Genomic DNA, 21,426 nt, shown 5'->3' on the forward strand with positions numbered 1-21,426 from the left:
GAAGCCAATCAGGTTGGACACAATCCACGTCCCGCATGGGGCTCAGAGTATCAATCTCCATTTTACAAATGAGGTAGCTGAGGCACAGGTAAATGAAATGACTTGCCTAAGGTCACACAGCAGGCAAATGGCCGAGCAAGGTTTAGAAGCCCCAGGCCCGTGCTCTGTCCACTAGGCCAGACCATTTCTAGAATTGGTAGTCACAATCCCTGCCCACAAGGAGCTTACAGTCTAGAGAATCAGTTCTGACAATTTCTGACCATCATAGCTCTTCCGGTCTAAGAAAAGGGATCTTGCCCTTATTTTACAGATATGGAGCATAAAGCGCAGAGAGGTGAAGTGACTTGCCCAGGGTCGTATGGCCTGTTAGAGGGAGAGCTGGGGCCCTTGACTCCTCTTTCCACTGGGCCTCACCTAACTGCCTCCCAGCCGATGTCTTTAGTTTTCCTGAAAACGTCCTGGTGCCCATCCACCAGTGAATGAATGAATGAAGAAATGAATGCTTTTAAATTTGGTGAAATCGGGCAAGGGAGCACAGACCTAACTCAGTCTGCATGAAGTAAAACTACAAAAATCACCTGCTTTCTGATGGGGAGAAAGAATAATAATAATAATGGTGGTGTTTGTTAAGCGCTTACTATGTGCCAAGCACTGTTCTAAGAGCTGAGGTAGATAAAGGCAATCAGGTTGTTCCACGTGGGGCTCTCAGTCTTAATCCCCATTTTAAAGATGAGGGAACTGAGGCACAGAGCGGTTAAGTGGCTTGCCCAAGTCTTTCAGCTGACAAATGGCCCACATGGGGTTCACGGTCTAAGCAGGATTCCGTCTCCTTAATTTTTTAAATTGTTCCTCGAACACAACTCTCTCTCACTCACTTTCTCTCTCATCTGTAGCTCTGCTGTCCAATCCCAGAGAAGGGGAGCTTCCTGACCAGGATTCTGCTGGACCCAATCTAAAAAAACTCCAGAAGGATAAAGGTAAAACCATGTTTGGCTCTAGAGGACAACTCTGGAAAAAGGGTGGCACTGGCATTGCATTTTGGCAAATGCTTTCTGTAGAACCGGAGGAGTTTTTGCCGCCTCATTTTCCAGGTGTGATTTTTTTAGGCCTCCTATTCGGTGCATTTTTAACTCTGGGTTTTGGACAGGGTGCTGACAGAGCATTAGAGAATATTCTTCCATCAGCACGTGGGCGCCGGGATATCTACGCAACTAGAATGTGAGCTAACCTTCCGTCAGCGATGGAATGTGAGGAGCGTAAGCCCCCCGTTGCTTCCCTAATGTTATCGAAACCTTGAGCGCACGTCAAGGAGGTGATAGGCTGTATTTAAACTGGGTCGCGTGCGGTGGGCCCAGCTGGAAGAACGAACCGCAGCGGCGGCTGTCAGGGTCGAAAGCTCCAGTGGCCGAAAGACGGGTTCGCTCTAGTGCTCTTTAGGATCCGGAATGCACTGGTTTCACATGAAAGGGTAGCTAATTGACAGATCGAGTTTTTAAGTGGCGGATCGCTGGATAGGATCGCCAGCTGGATCTGTTTTCCCAGAGGAAGGATTTAGTCGCGTGCTTTGTACGTCCGTGTGTGACTCTGTGCTGTGGAAATTGCACCCGCGTGTGGGAAGAATCGGTTTCAAAACCAGTCCCTGCTGCCACCTGCGAATCTGGTCAGGAAATAGGGAAGGAAGGTACAAACTATCAACATATGGATATTATCATTATTAATAATAATAATGTTGGTATTTGTTAAGCGATTACTATGTGCAGAGCACCGTTCTGGGGTAGATACAGGGTCATCAGGTCGTCCCCCGTGAGGCTCACAGTTAATCCCCATTTTACAGATGAGGTCACTGAGGCATAGAGAAGTGAAGTGACTTGCCCACAGTCACACAGCTGAGAAGTAGCAGAGCCGGGAGTCGAACCCATGACCTCTGACTCCGAAGCCCAAGCTCTTTCCACTGAGCCACGCTGCTTTCCGCTGCTTATGATGTGTGTACTTAGAGCTTACAGTGTACCAAGCACCGTGCTAAGCTTTGGGGTAATAATAATAATAGTAATGGCATTTGTTAAGCGCTTACTTTGTGCAAAGCACTGGAGAGGATACAGGGTGATCAGGTAGATACAGTACAGTCAGGTCAGACACATTCCTGGCCCACGTGGGACTCACAATACAGAGTATCTAATCCCCATTTTTACAGATGAGGAAACTGACAAACAGAGAAATAAAGTAGTTGGCCCAAGGGCACTCAGCAGGCAAGTGGCCAAGCCAGGATTAGAACCCAGGTCTCCCGACTCCCTCCCCGAACTCAGCCATGCTGGATGGAGCTAATAGAAGGCTTAGGCTTCATCTCATCTGACTTTTGATATTAATCCCAGACCAAGGAATAAAATCACAAGTATTTTTCAGAAATGCTTCAGATGGTTTTGAAGCAGTATGGTGCAGGGGATAGAGCACTGGCCTGGGAGTCAGATGGTCCTGAGTTTTAATCCCGCTCTGCCGTTCGTTTGCCGTGTGACCTTCGGCAAATCACTTCTCGATACCTCAGTTACCTCATTTGTAAAATGGGGATTGAAACTGTGAACTCCCATGTGGGACAGGGACTGCGTCCAGCCCAATTTGCTTGTATCCACTCCACCACTTAGTACAATGCCTGGCATTCAGTAACCGCTTAACAAATACCGCAGTTCTTATTACTATTATGCTTATTATCATTAAGAAACCAAAGGGAGGCTAGCGACCTGTTAGCATTTTAACAGAAGCCCTTCCAACCCCACTCCTGGCTTTGGGAGAAAATGGGAAGGGACCAGACTCAGCCAAAGGGTTAAAGGGAAAGATTTGGTTTTGTCCAGACGGAATTGGTTCCCAATTACCGAGCCGAGAATTTGAGTCGGGGTTGGGGATAATGTATGATTTTAATTTCACTGATCCATGCTTGGTTTCCCTGCCACATGTTTAGTCTTTTCTTCAGCCCACTGGGGTTCTGAGATGCAAATGATTGATTTACAAAGAGGTGCCTGTCACAGCAGACGGGGGATAGGGACGGTATATTAAACTCCCCAGTCTTCTTCCAGCCAAGGCTCTGGGAGGGAATGACCTATGCCCACACGGGGAATGAAATTCTAGTTAAAGATCGAAGCTCCATCCACACCCGACAGGCAATTCGTCCCTCAACCTCTCTGCAGCGTGTCAGAGCCGCTGGCGGTTCAGACCGGGAGCAAAGTAGATTTCCTGTCGGAGTTTCGGGTCGCCCACGGCCGACACGATTCTGCCGGAGCTGGGGACTCTGAAAGTCGCAATGGCGTTAGGCTTGGCGAAGAGGCTGAGGGTCCACAGTGAATGCTGGGAATGTTGGGAAGACTTGCCTGGTACTCTGGTTTGGGTGCGGGATGACGGATTTCCATAAAGCGTCCCGAGACATTCGCTAGTATCTCAAACCATCGCTACCCGCAGCCAACTAGAGATCGTTTGTACGTCTCGATTTGCCTGATGATGGTGACGGAGTCTCCCATCTAGAATGACCGGAGAGCCTCGGTCCGTAGGTACCAAAATGTCGTTGTGGGCAGGGAATGTTTCTGTTATATTGTTAATGATATTAATAATACCTGTTAATTGCTTACTATCTGCCAAGCTTTGTTCCAAGAGTTGGGGTAGATACAGGTTAATCAATCCCTGTTCCACATGGGGCTCATGCTCTTAATCTCCATGTTACCGATGTGGGAACTGAGGCCCAGAGAAGTGAAGTGACTTGCCTAAGATCACACAGCAGACAAGTGGTGGATCCGGGATTAGAACCCAAGTCCTCCTGACTTCCGGGTCTGGGCTCTGTCCGCTATGCTTCCCATTATCGTTATAGTTTAACCTCCCCAGTGCTTAATACAGTGCTCTGCACACAATAAATATGAATGTCTGACTTGCTGACTGTGTAAAGGAGTTGATTCCAGTGCTGGTGGTTTACCCAATGCCACGCATACGCTCTCATCCTCGCCTGTCGTTTTCCCGCGGGACTGAGAGAGCGGTGAGTGACGAGGTGGGCGAGGGGTAGCCCATTGGGCCAAACTCTCCAGTTGAAACGCTTGCTTTTCCGACCCACCTTTCCAGTTTCTTCTTCCTCCTAAATGTAAAGCATTCTGGTCTCGGCCCTCCCTGGTTTTAAGCTCCTTGAGGGCAGGGATTGTGTGTCTCAATTCTGTTCCCCGATTAATCCCTCATTTCCTCTTGTCCCTCTCCCTTTGGCGGCTCCCTTGTACTTAGATTTGCATTTTACTCACCACTCCCTCAACCCCACCACGCTTATTTGCATCTCCATAATTTTATTTATATTCAAGTCTGTCTCCCTATTTTTTTATTTATTTATATTCAGGACTGTCTCCCCCTCTAGACTGTAAGTTCACTGTGGGCCGGGAACATGTCTACTAACTCTGTTATAGTGTAGTCCCCCAAGTGCTTAGTGCAGTGCTCTGCGCACAGAAAGCGCTCAGTAAATACGATCGATTGCTTCCGTTGCGCTCTCCCGGTAACTCTGTACCGGTGTTCTGTGCACAGAAGAGGGTCGAATATATAGCACTGATCGATCGATTGAAGAAAACAAGGACGTTCAGGCCAGAAGGGAAGGGTCGAGGATGGTGATGGAAAAGACGCAGATCAAACTGGTGTTACTATATAAAAATTAGGTGTAAATGGAATTTCCCACCCCAGTCTTGCCAGTAACACTCACTTTATTAAGACGCAACGTGTTTTTCTCAACTACTTTTTTTAGTTATTAAAAGGGAATAGAGTTAAAGTAAGAATATCAACATTTATTAAGTGTGACAAGTAAGCAGTTTATACAACTGTGGCAAACATATGTTTTCACATCTGTTTTGAGTAATATCATCATGATTTTAAAAATGATTTATAGCTCGGCAAGCCATAAATCGCCAGCTTTGCTGTTACATAGGAATTTTTCAAAAATGAATAAATTATGGGAACCACACTTGAAGCAAGTGCCCCACATCATATACAGCTTGCTGCCCCTCGCAAGGCATTAGAAGCAGTGTGGTCTAGTGCTTAGACCACGGGCCTGGGAGTCAGAAGGACCTGGGTTCTAATCCAGGCTCAGCCACTTGTCCGCTGTGTGACTGAACGAGTCGCTTTTCTGTGCCTCAGTAACCTCATCTGTAAAATGGGGATGAAGACTATGGGAAAGGGATTCTATCCAAGCCAGTTACCTTGTACCTTCCCCAGCTCTTAGTACAGTGCCTGATACATAGGAGCAGCATGGACTAGTGGATAGAGTATGGGCCTGGGAAACTGAAAGACATGGGTTCTAATCCCGGCTCCACTGCTTGTCTGCTGTGTGAATAAATTACTTCATTTCTTTGTACCTCATTTACCTCATCTGTAAAATGGGGATTAAGTCTGTGAGTCCCTTGTGGGACCGGGACTGTGTCCGACCTCATTTGCTTGTATCCACCCAGCTCTTGGTACTGTGTCTGGCACAGCGTAAGTGCTTCACAATTACCACAATTATTATTAACAAATTTCACAATTATTATTGCTATTATTAGGATTGTTATCAAGGTGGCCACCTCCAAACCTGCTCCGGTTTTCAGTTCTGATTGTAACCTCTATTCTGGCCAAGAGGAAAAGGACATTTCAGACTGTTTTTCCTCACAGGGATCAGCTGAAATAGAGCAATGGGACTATTCAGCTTCATTTTACAGAGCGGCATACCAAGGCTGGGGAAGGAACCCTGCCTCTGTTGGCAGTGCTCGCCGAAGCCCGGAGGAAGACCTCTTTCTTTTTTGAATTTGAGTCGCTTCTCAAATCCTAGCAGCCCTCAAAATCTTCTGAACCTATTTCTTTTTTTTTTATGGTATTTGTTAAACGCTAACTATGTGCCAGGCACTATACTAAGTAATAATGATAATCATGATAATGATGGTATTTGTTAAGTGCTTACTGTGTCCCAAGAACTGTTCTAAGCACTGGGGTAGATACCCGGTCATCAAGTTGTCCCACGTGGGGTTTACGGTCGTAATCCCCATTTTACAGATGAGGCTACTGAGGCACAGAGAAATTAAGTGATTTGCCCAAAGTCACAAAACTGACAAGTGGAGGAGCTGAGATTAGAACCCACAACCTTTGACTCCCAACCCCGGCTGTTTCCCTTAAGCCATGCTGCTTCTCAGTGCTGGGATAGTTACAAGCTCATCAAGTTGAACTCAATCCGTGACCCACATGGGGCTCATAGTCTTAATCTCCAGTTTCCAGAAGAGGTAACTGAGGCACAGAGAAGCGAAGTGACTTGCCCAAGGTAATATTGCAGACAAGGATTAGAACCCAGGTCTTTCTGACTCCCAGGCCCGCGCTCTATGCACTAGACCACGCTGCTTCTAATGCCTTTCAAGGGGCAGCAAGCTGTATGTGATGCGGGGCACTTGCTTCAAGTGTGGTTCCCATAATTTATTTATTTTTGAATAGGATAAGCCCATGCTCTATCCATTAGATCACGCTGCTTCTGATTCTTAGAGAACATGCTCAGTTTTCGCCTTCTTTCTTCACGCCAGCATTTCATTGTCAGAGAAATGAGATTCTTCCTCTGGAATTAATCACTGACATGGGAGAATTAGGTTGTTTACAGAGGGGAAGGGAAGATGGATGAAGTCGGTGCCTGGCACTTGAAAGAGCAACAGGCAAATGGGATGTGGGGAGGGATCCCCTGAGACAGAACTTTTCAAATGATAAAACTTAGAGCCGCCAGCCAGTCAGTCGTATTTATTGAGCACTCACCGGGAGCAGAGAACCGTACCAAGCTCTTGGGCGAGGACAATATTACAATATAACTGACACGTTCCCTGCCCACAAAGGGCTTACAGTTTAGGGGGACTGTGAGCGACAGATGGACTCTGCGGGGAATGTGCCAGAGCTGAAGACTCTGAATGATAATGACAATAATAATGATATGTCTTTGCTGCGATCTTACTAAGTGCCAAGCTCTGTACCAAGCAGTGGGGTTTCTGGAAGATATTCAGGTTGGGCACAGCCTTTTTCCCAACCAAGGCTCATACTCTAGTTAGGAGAATAGGTAATAAGCCACCTAATGCATCCCTGGGTTTTATTTTCCTCTTCTCTCACTCCCTTCTGTGTCACCTTGACTTGTTCCCTCTATTCATCCCCCCTCCCAGCCCCACAGGACTTATGTCCTTATCTGTCATTTATTTATAGTGATGTCTTGTCTCCCACTCTAGACTCTAAACTCAAATTGTACATTCCAAGCGCTTAGTACAGTGCTCTGCACACAGTAAGCGCTCAATAAATACTATCGAATGAATCTTTTAAGCACAACCATGTATATTCAGGTTTATCCTCCATTTATTTTCTTCCCTACTCAGTGTACTTTTGGTCCTTCAAAATAATAATGATAATAGTATTTGTTAAGCTCTTCCTATGTGCTAGGCACTGTTTTAAGCTCTGGGGTGGAAGCAAGGAAATCAGGTTGGGCACAGTCCCTGTCCCACGTAGGACTCACAGTCTCAATACACATGCAAGTTGTGTCTTCCTGTCCTCCCTATTAGACTGTAAACTCCTTGAGGACAAGGACCATATCTTTAAATTCACTGTACTCTCCGAAGGGCCTAGCAGAGTGCTCTGCCCACAGTTCGTATTCGGTTCAGTGGTCTGTACCTAGTAGGTGCTCAGCACAGTGCTCTGCACTCAGATGCTCAGTGAAACACTCTGTTCCTAGTAGGGAGCCAGAATAGTGATCTGCCCACCGGAGTTGCTTAGTACAGCATTCTACACTTCTTGGTACCCGCCACAATACTTTGGAATCAGGAGGTGCTAAGTACAGTGTTCTGCCTCCGGTAGGCATTTTATAATCAAACAATGGTATTTATTGAGCACTTGCTGTGTGCGGAGCACTGTACTAAGCACTTAGGAGAGTGCAATACAGAGAAGCAGCGAGGCTCAGTGGAAAGAGCACGGGCTTGGGAGTCAGAGGTCATGGGTTCGACTCCTGGCTCTGCCACTCGTCAGTTGTGTGACTGTGGGCAAGTCACTTAACTTCTCTGGGCCTCAGTTGTCTCGTCTGTCAAATGGGGATTAAAACTGTGAGCCCCACGTGGGACAACCTGATCACCCTGTATCTCCCCCAGCGCTTAGAACGGTGCTCTGCACCTAGTAAGCGCTTAACAAATACCAACATTACAATATAACAGAATTAGAAAACATGGTCCCTGCCCACAAGGAGCTTGCAATCTAGAGGGGGAGACAGATATTATAATAAATTAAAAAATTATAGATACATATGTAAGTGCTATGGGGCTGAAGGTGGGGTGAGAGTCCAATGCAACACGGAGAAGCGGCATGCTTTAGTGGATAGAGCGCAGGCCTGGGAGGCAGAAGGTCAAGGGTTCTAATCCTGCCTCCACCACTTATCCGATGTGACCTTGGGCAAGTCAGTTATCTTTTCTGTGTCTCACAAGACGAGCAAACCCTGGGAGCTCATGAATAATTGGAGAAAAATGATCCGAGCAGTGGAGCAAAGTATGGACTAGAGAGAGGAAAGGCAGGAGGCAGAAAGGGCAGGGTTGAGGTTGATGCAGTAGTCAAGGTGGGATATGATAAATTCTTGGAGCAGCAGAGTAAAAGTTGAGATGGAAAGGAAAGGTCAGATTTTAGCAATGCTGTCAAGGTAAAACTGGCAGGATTTAGTGATTGGGTGACATTCGATATGTGGGTTGAATGAGAGAGAAGAGTCAAAGATAATGCCAAGGTGTGAGTGAGGGAGCATAATGGTGTTGTCTACAGCGATGGGAAGGATGGGGAGGGACAGAGTTTGTCTGGGAAGATGAGGGCTTCCGTTTTGGATACGTTTGAGGTGTCTGCAAGACATCCAAGTAAAGATGCCTTGAAGGAAGGAGGAAATGTCGAAACGCGGGTTTCAGAGAAAGAGGGTGGTAGATTAAGGAAATCATCCACACGCAGATGGTTGTTGAAGTCTTGGGAGTGAATGAGTTCTCCAAGGGAGTGAGTGTAGATGGAGAATAGGAGGGGATCCAGAACTGAACCTGGAGGGACTCCTCCAGTTACAGGGTAGGAGATAGAGGAGGATCCTGAGAAATAAACCGAGAAGGAGCTGCCAGAGAGCTAGGAGGAGAACCGGGAGAGGTCAGTGTCAGTCAAGCTGAGGTTAGATAATGTTTCCAGGAGAAGGGGGCGAGCCACGGTGTCAGAGACATCTGAGAGGTTGAGCAGGATTGGGATGGAGTAGAGGCCTTTGGATATGCCAAGAAGGAGATCATTGGTAATCTCTGAGAGGACAGTTTTGTGGAGCAAAGGCTGAAACCAGATTGGAGGAGGTCAAGGAGAGAATTGGAGCAGAGATAGTGGAGACAGCAAGTGTAGACACTCACTCAAAGAGTTTGGAAAGGAGCGGCAGAAGGGAGATGGGGCCGTAGGTGGAGGGAGCCGTGGGATCAAGAGACTTTTTTTTCTAGGTTAAGGAGTACTTGAGCCTGTTTGAAAGGAACGGGGACGAAGCAGTTGGAAAGCAAACAGTTGAAGATGGTGGCCATCGATGATTCTTTTGACAGGGTGACCTGGCTATTGATCCAAAGGCTCCCCGCCGGCTGGACAAGGTCTGACAGGGCCAGTTTTTCCTATTTGAGGGAAGTTCGACATTCCTGACATGGATTCTGTAACCAAGGATCCATCCTGCATCCTAATTGTCCAGTGGTTTTCAGGACTGTCTCCAACTGGTCGCATCTAAATCTTCTCGAGCCATCGCTTTCCATAAAGGCTCTAATAGCTACCTCAAAGCCGTTACCATTCCTAATGGGAAATGTGTATTGCGACAATTCCCTTTACGCCTTCTCTCTGTTAAAGACAGTGTGTGTTTCTACCATCTTGCACCTGTGACTGATGGCCAGATGTCCTTACTGGAAGGGTCAATTTACCTCCAGGAAGCGAACACTTTGCCTCCAAGAGGAGATAGATTTTCTTCACTTTACTGTCCCTTAGCATTGGTCCATTAATAACAAGTCTCTCACCTCATTCCAGTGGAGCTACATTACCAGGCTGATGAGCGACAGGCCCGGGTCCAGGAATTGGGCCGTCACTAACGATTCCCACCTTTCGGGCCTGATGACCTGGAGGCAGTTTACCAAAAGACGTTACCTGTGGATGAGAGGTTTTTTTCACGCAGGTCTTTCATGAGTCCCACAAAACGAATCTAAAGTGTCCCCTCTTTCCAAACCACACGGTGTCTGGGGCTGGTTTTCACTCAAAATGGACAAAAATGAGAAGCAGCAAGGACTAGTAGATAAAACACGGATCTGGGAGTCAGAAGGACCTGGGTTCTAATCCTTCCTATACCACATGTCTGCTGTGTGACCTTGACCAAGTAAGTCACTTCCCTTCTTTGGGCCTCAGTTACCTCATGTGTAAAATGGGGGTTGTGTGCTAGCCCCATGTCTGTTATGATTAACTTGTATCTATCCCAGTGTTTGGAACAGTGCTTGGCACATAGTAAGCGCTTAACAAGTACAATTATTATTATTATTATTATTGTTATTAATGAGCTTACAGTCTAGAGGGGAGAACCGCGTCCATCCTGATTAACTAGTATCTACCCCAGTGCTTAGAAAAATGCTTGGTACAAAGGTAGCATTTAAGAAGTACCATTATTATTATTATTATTATTAACAAGCTTGCAGTCTAGAAGGGAGAGACATTCATGTAAATAAATTACAGATATGTAAACAAGTGCTGTGGATTTATTGTAGTGTGTGCTTCCTCTGCCAGACTTTAAGGTCCTTGAAGCCAGAAATCTTGTCTTCGGTGGCATATTGTACTCTCTCAAGCACTTAGTACGGTGCTTTGCACACAGTAAGCACCCACTAAATAGGATTGAATGAAGGAATGCATATATTTTATTTATTGAGTACTTTCTCTGGGCAGAACACTGTACTAAGCGGTGGTGGGAATACAAAAAAACAGAGTTGGTAGAAATGTTCCCTGCCCACAATGAGCTGCATCTCGATCTCATCTGTCTTGCTGCCTACGCCTCGCCCATATCCTTTCTCTGGCCTGGAATTCTCTACCCCTTCATATCCTATGGACCACTATTCTCTTCACTCGCGAAGCTTTTTTAGATTCAGATCTCCTCCAAGGGGGCTTCTCTGACTAAGCCCTAGCTTCCCCTGCTTCCTTTCCCTTCTGCATTTGAACCCGCATCCTGTAAACACTTGAAATTCCCCACCCTCAGCCCCACAACGATTATGTCCTTATCCACAATTCATCTCCACTTCTGTCTCCCCCTCTGGACTGTAAGCTCCTGGTGGGCGGGAGGGGGAAGCAGCGTGGCTTAGTGGAAAGAGCACAGGCTTGGGAATCAGAGGTCGTAGGTTCTAATCCCGGCTCTGCCACCTGTCAGCTGTGTGACTTCAGGCAAGTCACTTCACTTCTCCGTGCCTCAGTTCCCTCATCTGTAAAATGGGGATTAAGACTGTGAGTCCCACGTGGGACAACCTGATTACCTTGTATCTACCTATGCTTAGAGCAATGTTTGGCACATAGTAAGCGCTTAACAAATACCATTATTATTATTATTGTTAGTCTCCCAAGTGCTTAGTACAGTGTTCTGCACATCGGCATGCAATAAATACCGTTGATTGATTGGTATTAGTTCTACTTTATCCTTCTCAGGTCTTCCTACCGTAGGTGCTCCATCAGCACGCCTGGTAGATAATAATGATAATGATGATAGCATTTGTTAAGTGCTCACTGTGTGCCAAACACTGTTCTAAGCACTGGGGTAGATACAAGGTAATCAGGTTGTCCCACGTGGGGCTCACAATCTTGATCCCCATTTTACAGATGAGTTAACTGAGGTACAGAGAAGTGAAGTGACTTGCCCACAGTCACACAGCTAATCAGTGGCAGAGCGGGGATTAGAACCCACGACCTCTGACTCCCAAGCCCGTGCTCTTTCCACTCGGCCATAGGTGGATTGATTGAGAGAGAGGGTCAATAATTAGGGCCCCAGAGAAAAACCATACAAGGCCCTAACTGCTTAATATTTTGAGAAACTCTGGGAGATCTGGCTGATGATCCACACAGAGGAGGGGAGAAAGTTATAGACCACTAGACACAAGTGAGGACTTTTGATATTGTTATCACGTAGCCTGGACATTACAGATCGAAAGGGATTTAGATGGAAGGGAAAGATAAGGGATTTTTTTTTTGTTGTTTTTTTTTTTTGTAAAGGTCTTTGTGTCAGTGCACCGGTTTTGAAGTGAAAACCAGAAAACCAAAAACCCCAGGATCATCTTCTTGACATGCTCGGCAGCAAATAAGTATTGAAAGGAGAGGGGAATGCATCAACTGAGCGAGGACTGGACATTTTAATAAAACTCTCTACTAGGATCTCAAATAAAGGACTGGAAGTGGCATCCTGAAGGAACTGGGATCTGCCAAAGAGGGAGAGAGTCCAGCGGGTAGTTGGGAGGGCGAATTAGGGTTTGGTCAGGGTTCTATTAGTTCCTCATTCAATCAGTTGTATTGATTTCCATGCATGCTTTATATGTGGAGAGTTGTATTGAAAACTTGGGAGAGGACAATTGAATCGATAAACCTGATCCTTGCCCTCAGGGAGTTTACAGTCTAGCAGGGGAGCCCGATACTAAAATGAATTACAGAGAGAGTATAAGCAGACGAGTGAGCGTATGGGTTCGAATCCTGGCTCTGCCACTTGGCAGCTGTGTGACTGTGGGCAAGTCACTTCGCTTCTCGGTGCCTCAGTTCCCTCATCTGTAAAATGGGGATGAAGACTGTGAGCCTCACGTGGGACAACCAGATTACCCTGTATCTACTCCAGCGCTTAGAACAGTGCTCTGCCCATAGTAAGCGCTTAACAAATACCAACATGACATTAAGTTAAAGAGGATGTAAAAGAAGTGCACTCTAGGAGGGCTACGGGAGATTATGAAAAGCTGCATGGAAAGAGCACGGGCTTTGGAGTCAGGGGTCATGGGTTCGAATCCCGGCTCGGCCACTTGTCAGCTGTGTGACTTTGGGCAAGTCACTTCACTTCTCGGTGCCTCAGTTACCTCATCTGTAAAATGGGGATTAAGACTGTGAGCCCCACGTGGGACAAGCTGATTCCCCTGTGTCTCCCCCAGCGCTTAGAACAGTACTCGGCACATAGTAAGCGCTTAACAAATACCAACATTATTATGCTAATAATAACTGTGGTGTTTGTTAAGCCCTTGCTACGTTAAGCCCTTTACTAAGCGCTGTGGTTTATAAAAGAGAAGCAAGTGCCTCAGGATTGCTGAAGTGACAAATGGAGGGATGTAATCTGGAGGGGATCAGAAGAAAATCTGGGAAGGTCCTCCAGGAAGAGCTTTTATTGAGGTGGAGTCTGGGAGAGGCAGAGATTCTGTTTGTTGAACACTCGCTGAGTGCAACACCCTGAACAAAATCAATCCCAAAAGTCAAACTATAGTTTATTATTTAGAGAAGCAGCGTGGCTCAGTAGAAAGAGCCCGGGTTTAGGAGTCAGAGGTCATGAGTTCGAATGCCGCCTCTGCCACTTGTCGGCTGTGTGACTGTGGGCAAGTCACTTCACTTCTCTGTGCCTCAGTTCCCTCATCTGTAAAATGGGGATTAACTGTGAGCCTCACGTGGGACAACCTGATGACCCTGTATCTCCCCCAGCGCTTAGAACAGTGCTCTGCACATAGTAAGCGCTTAACAAATACCAACATTATTATTAAGCCCCTACTGGGTGTGAATCATTGCACTAAATGTCCAGGAGACTGCAGCAAAAGCAAGATGTGTATTCCCTGCCTTCAAAGAGTTTACAATCTAATGGGGGAGTCATATGATTTACTCATGGTAGGAGCAACAGGGAGGCAGGGGGATATAACAGGAAGCAGTACAAACATGTCAGGATGAAATGGTGAATAAATCAAATATGCAAATCAAGTCTACCAAGATGTGTGACTCCTGAGAACAGGAATACAATTCCTAATGGCCAAGGATGGCTCGGGGGGGGGGGGGGTGAGACCAGGAAGGCTTCCTGGAGGAAGTAAGATTTTAGGATAGTTTTGAAGGTTGGGAGATGAGTGATCTCTCTTCGACGGTCGTGCTGGTACAAGCTCTCCTGATATCCCGGCTGGATTATTTGCCAGCCTCCTCTCTGATCTCCTTCCTCCTGTCTTTCCCCACTCCCTTCTACTCTTCATTCCGCTGCCTGGATCGTCTTCCTACAGAAACGCTCTGGGCATGTCACTCCCCTCCTCAGAAACCGCCAGTGGTTGCCTATCAACCTTCGCACGAAACAAAAACTCTTCACTCTTGGCTTCAGAGCTCTCCGTCACCTTGCCCCCTCCTATCTCACCTCCCGTCTCTCTTTCTAGTAATAATAATAATGATAATGTTGGTATTTGTTAAGTGCTTACTATGGGCCGAGCACTGTTCTAAGTGCTGGGGTAGACACAGGGGACTCAGGTTGTCCCACGTGGGGCTCACAGTCTTAATCCCCATTTTACAGATGAGGTAACTGAGGCACCGAGAAGTGAAGTGACTTGCCCACAATCATACAGCTGACAAGTGGCAGAGCAGGGATTCGAACCCATGACCTCTGACTCCAAAGCCCGTGCTCTTTCCACTGAGCCACGCTGCTTCTCTACTGCCCACCCCGCACCCTCCGTCCTCTGCCGCTCACCTCCTCACTTTCCCCCGTTCACGCCTATCCCGCTGTTCACCCCCGGCCCACGTCCTCCGGCTGTCCTGGAATGTCCTCCCTCCTCACCTCTGCCAAACTAACTCTCTTCCCCTCTTCAAAGCCCTACAGAGAGCTCACCTCCTCCAAGAGGCCTTCCCAGACTGAGCCCCCCTTTCCCTCTGCTCCCCTTCCCTCCCCTCACCCGCTCCTTCCTCTTCCCCTCAGCACTGTGCTCATTTGTAAATATTATTTATCACCCTATTTATTTTCTTAATGAGGTGTACATCCCCTTGATTCTATTTATCTCGATGATATTGTCTTGTTTTTGTTTTGTTCTGTTTTGCTTTGCTGTCTGTCCCCCCACCCCCCCATTTAGATTTTGAGCTATCATTGGGCCGGGTTTGACTCTGTTGCCGAATTGTACATTCCAAGCGCTTAGTACAGTGCTCTGCACATAGTAAGTGCTCAATAAATACTGTCGAATGAATGAATGAATATGTTGTACTTGGAAGGGAGGACATTCCAGACCAGAGGACCTGAGTGAGTGAGGGATTGGAGGCGGGAGAGCTGAGCACATGGGCTGGGGAAGTAAGGCACTGGATGGTTGCCTACCCAGGTCTTACATTCTAACAAGATTATATTATAATGAGGCACTGGGGAAGAAAAGGAAGATATTATTGAGGAGCATGTTGGCTCCCCTTGAATTAAAGCATATAAATTAGGTCAGTCAAAGATGGGAACCAAGTTGAGCGAAAAGAACACGAACTTGGGAGTGAGAAGACCTGGGTTCTGATCCCAGCTTGGCCTCTTGCCTGCTGTGTGGCCTTGGGCAAGTCACTAACTTTTCTGTGCCTCAGTTCCCTCTTCTGGAAAATGGGGATTTAACGCCAGTCTTTCCTCCTCCTTGGACTGTAAGCCCATTTAGGTAAGGGACTGTGTCTGTTCTGATTGCCTCGCCTTCTACTGTGCGCCCATCAAAGGGCAGGGACTGTCTCTATCTGTTGCCGATTTGTACATTCCAAGCGCTTAGTACAGTGCTGTGCACATAGTAAGCGCTCAATAAATACTATTGAATGGATGAATGAATACCCCAGTGCTACTCTCCCAAGCACTTAGTACAGTGCTCTGCACATAGTAAACCCTTAGCAAATGCCACAGTTCTTAGGTTTATTCTGGATGGATCCAGCAAGTGTAAAAGTAGATGATTTAACTTCAGTCAATCAATCAACGGTATTCATTGAGTTCTAATTGTGTTCAGGACACCATACTAAATGATTGAGAGATTACCGTACACGGAGCCGGTAGACACGTTCCCTGCCCACAAGAAACTCATTTGATTCGAGCGAAGTATCATGATATCAGATATAATGCGGAAAGCAAGGGAGCAGCAGTGAAGATCACTAAGGGAGATGGGTCAAGGTCACTGTGGTGGGGTAGAACCGGAAGGCTCGGGAAGTTTAGAAAAGACAAGCCGAGGGAAAATGGAGACTAGGTTCTTTCCTCTGTCAAATCTATTGGCCCAGATGTGTTCTGAGATTCAAGAATAGGGCAGGCGGGGGAGATCGCCTGGGGTGAGGAAGAGTGAAAATCTAATCAGAATCTTAACCTGTTAGCGGCTAAGGGCCCCAAACCAGGTGGAGAAAGTGGTTGAGTCCCCCTTTGCCCGACTGATCAGAGTGACTCGGCATTCAGATTAGGGACCGATCGGGAATTAGCTCCCAGACTATCTCCGGGAGATTTGTCGAGTGGATTAAGGGTGATTGCCTAGTAAAGCAATAAAAGTGTTCACTAGGACAGATGGCCTCCTTGATTTAATCTGACAAACTGGGAAGAATTAGTCAGCGGTCTAAAGGAGGAAGCGATCACAAGATGGTAGTAATCGAGGTTCTAAAGAAGGGGAGACAAGAGCAAAATAAAACTCTAGGACCAGCAGTTTGAGCCTTAAGACACTTGCTCTCTGTGTTTCGATTGGAAAGCAGCATGGTCTAGTGGAGGGAGGACGGACCTGAGAGTCAGAGGACCTGAGTTCTAATCTTGGCTCTGCTAAATGCTTACTGTGTGACTTTGAGGAAGTCACTTCACTTCTTGGTGCCTCAGTTCTTCCTCCTACTTGGACTGCGAACCCCATGTGGGATAGGGACTGAGTCCAACTTAATTCACTTGTTTCTACCCCAGCTCTTAAAAGAGTGTTTGACACATAGTAAGCGCTTAACAAATACTATTAAAAGCAGATGTCCCTAAGGGCATTAGTTGTAGCATTGATTTAACTTCTGTGCACTTCACAGTATTAGGAAACAAGGAGAAATACAGATATCCAAACCTCTCCCGGGGAGCGACACACATACACAAACACACACATTCTCTCTTTCTTTTTTAATGGTATTTGTTTAAGCTCTTAATACCTGCCAGGTACTGTACTAAGTGCCGGGTAGATACAAGCTAATCGTGGTGGACACTGTCCACGTCCCACACGGGGCTTGCAGTCCTAATGTCCATTTTACAGGTGAGGTAACTGAAGCCCAGAGAAGTGAAGTGATTTGCCCAAGGTCACACAGCAGACAAGCGGGCCAAGCGGTTATTAGAACCCAGTTCCCCCTGACTCCCAGGCCCGTGCTCTATCCATTAGGACATGCTGCTTCTCTGCTTTGCTACCTTATCAGCTTCTAGGACACACGTAGCTATTTCAAGGAAACTTTCACCACCTCCCAGGAGGGAATCTCAGAGTGTGTCATCCCAGGAGTCAGAGTGAAGGATGCTAGGTAGAGCTGACTCCACATTACAATTGGCCCTGGTGAAATATCTATTTCCTCTACTTGATCAATCAGTGGTATTTGTTGAGTGATTACTATGTACAGAACACCAAACTAAGCGCTTGGGACAGTACAGTATAACCAAATTAGCTTACAGTCAAGAGAGGGAAATGGACATTCATATGAATGAATAGCTAATTTATAATATATAACTCAAAGATATGTTCACAGTACTTGAGGCATCCATCACTCCAGAGTAGCGGTGTATAACATTGTCAAGAGGCACGGTCAAACTCACGTCCAGCTTCAGAATCTCCAGGAGAGTTGTGGATGATTGCTTCCTTGATCAATTGGTAGTCTTCGCTGAATGCTTACTATGTTCAGAGCACTGGGCCGGGAGCCTGGAAGTGTCCGACTGAAAACCCGAAAGGTCTCTACTTCCTCAACGAGACCCTCACCCTAAAGGGAGGGGAAAGACGTTGAAGATGGCAGCCGGCTTGAGTTTCATTTCCAAATTTGCAATCTGAGTTGGATTTTGGGGAGCGGTCGTGTCCTGGTCGTCCTCTAAGCTTGTGAGGAGCTCTGGATCTTTTTTAAGGTTTTTATGGTATTTATTAAGCTCTTACTATGTGATGATCGGTGTTCTAAGCAGTAGGATTACTTTGGAACTGGGCAGATGGTGCAGATATTTTGGGAGACTGAAAAGTCTCAAACCAATGGGTCACTGCAACGTTTTTCATCCACTAGTTCATATTCCTCTCATGTAAAGGCAACTCTGTTTACGAAGCTGCTTGGCCTCACAGAAAGAGCTTGGAGCTGGGAGAAACTGGCTCTGTGACCTTGGATAAGTCACTTAACCTCCAAGAGCCACAGTTTCCCCATCTGTGCAATGGAGATAAGATACCCGCTCTCCTTTCTTCTTCTGTTCTGAGCCTCGGGTTGGACACTGACTGTGTCCGATCAGATTACTTTGCATCTACCCCGGCACTTAGCACATAGTAAGAGCTTTAACAAAAATATGATCATCATAATATAATTATTCCTACAAGTCTGACTTATTCCCACAGGTCAGATCAGGTCTTTCATTCTAACCATTATTAATTGGGGTAGGAAGACCAGAACTTTCAGAACTTGGACATCCTGAAAAAAATTAGTTGCGAGAGAAAGAGGCAGAGAGAGAGAGAGATCCTTGGATTAATAAAGCACTGATTGTACAGAAAATATTTCATTGTAAGGTTCCTTGTAGACAAAGAATATGTCACCTGCCTGTTTTGTACTTCCCAAGAGCTGCAGCCCATGGGCGCTCACTAAATACCACAGCTCTCAGTTTTTTCACTTCCAAAAGGAAAAAAAAAAGAGCTAAACCATCAAGAAAATGTCAATGCGAAGCTCAAGACAAGAGAGGAATCCTCCAGATTAAACCTCGGTTTCTCAATCCCTCGTGTCCACTTCCAACGGTAACTACACAGACAAGAAGGTAACCGCATCTGGTAGCCATAAATACTTCCTTAGCGAATTAGCTATGGAGAAATGATTTGAAAATGGGTGGAATGGTTTCTGATGGAGATAGTTACCGCAGCTTGAGCTTTGAGATAAGAACTTGATAAATGTGTAAAATAGATGCAAAACTGTTTTTGAAAAGGCGAGAGATTAACAATTTCTCTGTTGTGTGCCAAGATGGGTGCATATCAACCGTTAGCCGTTGGCCCGTTTTCAAAACGGATAAATAATGATATTTGCTGCGGAAACAATTATCCTAAAAATAATTTAAAAGGACTGTATCCCTTTTTGTTTGCCTATAAAGACCACATTCAATTTATTGAAAGTGTATTATATATGGGCAGAAAGAGCCCTACTTGCATCTATAAAACAGTTCTTAAATCATTCTAAATTATTGATGTCCTCAAAGAGCTCTTTCCGCTTTTGTTTGAAGTTTTATTTCTGCGGCATCGTGCTTTCTAATTGTACTTTCAAGTGCCCTGGCATCTGTTATAGCCGTTTCAAAAACTTTGGAATCCTACTTTTCCTTTTTTAACGATAGTCTTCTTTCAAAAACCTGACTGTTTCCCATCTTGAACGAGGCCAAAAAATAAATAAATAATAATAATTAGATGAGAAAAGATCAGTGGTTTGGCCCGCAAGCTCACCGATTTCACTTTGAGATGGTTTTATTTTGGTTCCAGCAGCCAAGCAACTGACTGCCGGCCAAGGAGTACCCCCCCGCCGAATAGCCGGAGCCGATCAGCATATGTCCCGGGGCTTCCCTTGGGGCCGGCCGCCACTTTATTCTCGCCCAGAGGACCGAGAAAACCGCCTTACAAAGTAGCTAGAAAGAGTCCGGCAAACAATCGAGGCTCCGGGGCCTAGCAGATGGGGGAGAGAACGAATGCCATAATCGCCCGGGACTGGCTTTCCGCGGGAGGTGCCACGGGAGACCGAAAATGGATTTATCTTTCAGAGATCCGGGGAGGCGGAGAATGGGCGATCGTTCTCAACGCGACAAGAGGCAGGCGTGGTGGGGTCGAGCGCTCCGGCCTCAGGCGGAAAAGAGATAGCTCCGCGAGGCCATATGTTAAGCCTCGAGGGTTCGTGCGGAACGGGCTAGTGTCGAGATTAAGTGCTGCCTGTTTCCCTTTGCTCTCCCGAGCAAATATCCCCTTTGGCAATAGAACGGCTCTGCCCTTATGGATCATTAGAAAAATCTCGGTCCCCGGAGTAGACGTTCCGCACGGGCTCCCCTAGAGCCTCGCCCTCTTGTTGGAGACGGGTCAACCGGATGCTTACACTGGGATATGCTCACGAGAACCAAGTGCCATCCCGTTGTTGATCCACCTGGCTTCTTCCTTCCTGGAGCACGTTAAGGAACTAGAATTCGGGCTCCCTTCTAGACTGTAAGTCTGTTATGGGACGGGTGACGCATCTGCTAGTTCTGTTGTTGAATTGTACTCTCCCAAGTGCTTAGTACAGTACCGCACATATAGTAAGCACTCAATAAATATGACTGATTGATTGAGCTCCAGGGTTCTGTGAAGCTTGTAGTAGTGTAGTAATACTATTTCTTGGGGACCCCCTGGCTGCATTGACCCGTTTTAGGTGCTCGGGTAACCTTGTTACCCTAATTTGTGGATGCCCGTCCTGTAGTTAGGGTGGCCAGTAGCGGCCCACGTGAATACCGGGCTAGGAGACCCGTGTGACGTTACACACGTTACACTGGGGATGCTGTGACACGTGATGGCATCACACATGCCGTTTTACAGAAGTATGTCAATCTTGCAGGGACATAGAGAACTTCTCCTGATCCCCTCCGTCTCCCCGAACCCCAGGTTTTCTCCAGACCCTTTGTATTTGTTTGTTGAGGGCAGAGAATGTGTCTGTTTATTGTTCTAATGTACTCTCCCCAGCGCTGAGTACAGTGCTCCACACATAGGAAGAGCTCGACAAATACAATTGAAAGAATGAATGAGTGAATCTATATTCCCCTTCCGAGTCCATATGGACTCTGGCAGGAATCCGAGCCACGGCAGTCGGAGGCAGGAACTGAGGCGGAGTGAGGGTGGGTATTTCAAATCAAAATGGCTCCCAGTGACATATCCATGTAGGTCAGGGGACAAGCCAGCTGAGAACTGGACTGTCTCTGTGGTATAAAACCAGCCGAGCGATCAGCCTAACCCGAAGACACTGGCTTGGGATCATCAGTGCCAGGGATATTTTTGGTGAGGTCTGGGTGCTTCGGAAACACAGAATAGCAGTCAGAATTGCACTAGGCCCCCATCTCATCTGTCTTACTGCCGGCCCCTTTCCCAAATACTCCCTCAAGCCTGGAACTCCCTCCCCTTCCATATTTTTTTAATGACATTTATTGAGGACTTATTGTGTGCCTGGCACTGTACTAAGCACTGGGGCAGATACAAGCTACTCAGGATGGACACGGTCCACGTCCCACACAGGGTTCACAGTTTTTAATTCCCA

At 46.6% G+C, this 21,426-nt stretch overlaps 1 protein-coding gene across 2 annotated transcripts in view; it reads left to right on the forward strand.

Annotated features, from left to right (window-relative positions):
- Positions 1–21,426, forward strand: part of DACH2 (dachshund family transcription factor 2) — a 448,249-nt gene that overhangs the window by 361,131 nt on the left and 65,692 nt on the right. For both annotated transcript variants that reach the window (XM_029067347.1, XM_029067346.1), the window contains one exon: positions 894–977. In XM_029067347.1, the coding sequence (XP_028923180.1) occupies positions 894–977 (84 nt within the window). The remainder of the gene's footprint in view (positions 1–893; positions 978–21,426) is intronic.

This window comes from Ornithorhynchus anatinus, chromosome 6 (assembly GCF_004115215.2).
Source record: "Ornithorhynchus anatinus isolate Pmale09 chromosome 6, mOrnAna1.pri.v4, whole genome shotgun sequence".
Lineage (NCBI taxonomy): Eukaryota > Metazoa > Chordata > Mammalia > Monotremata > Ornithorhynchidae > Ornithorhynchus > Ornithorhynchus anatinus.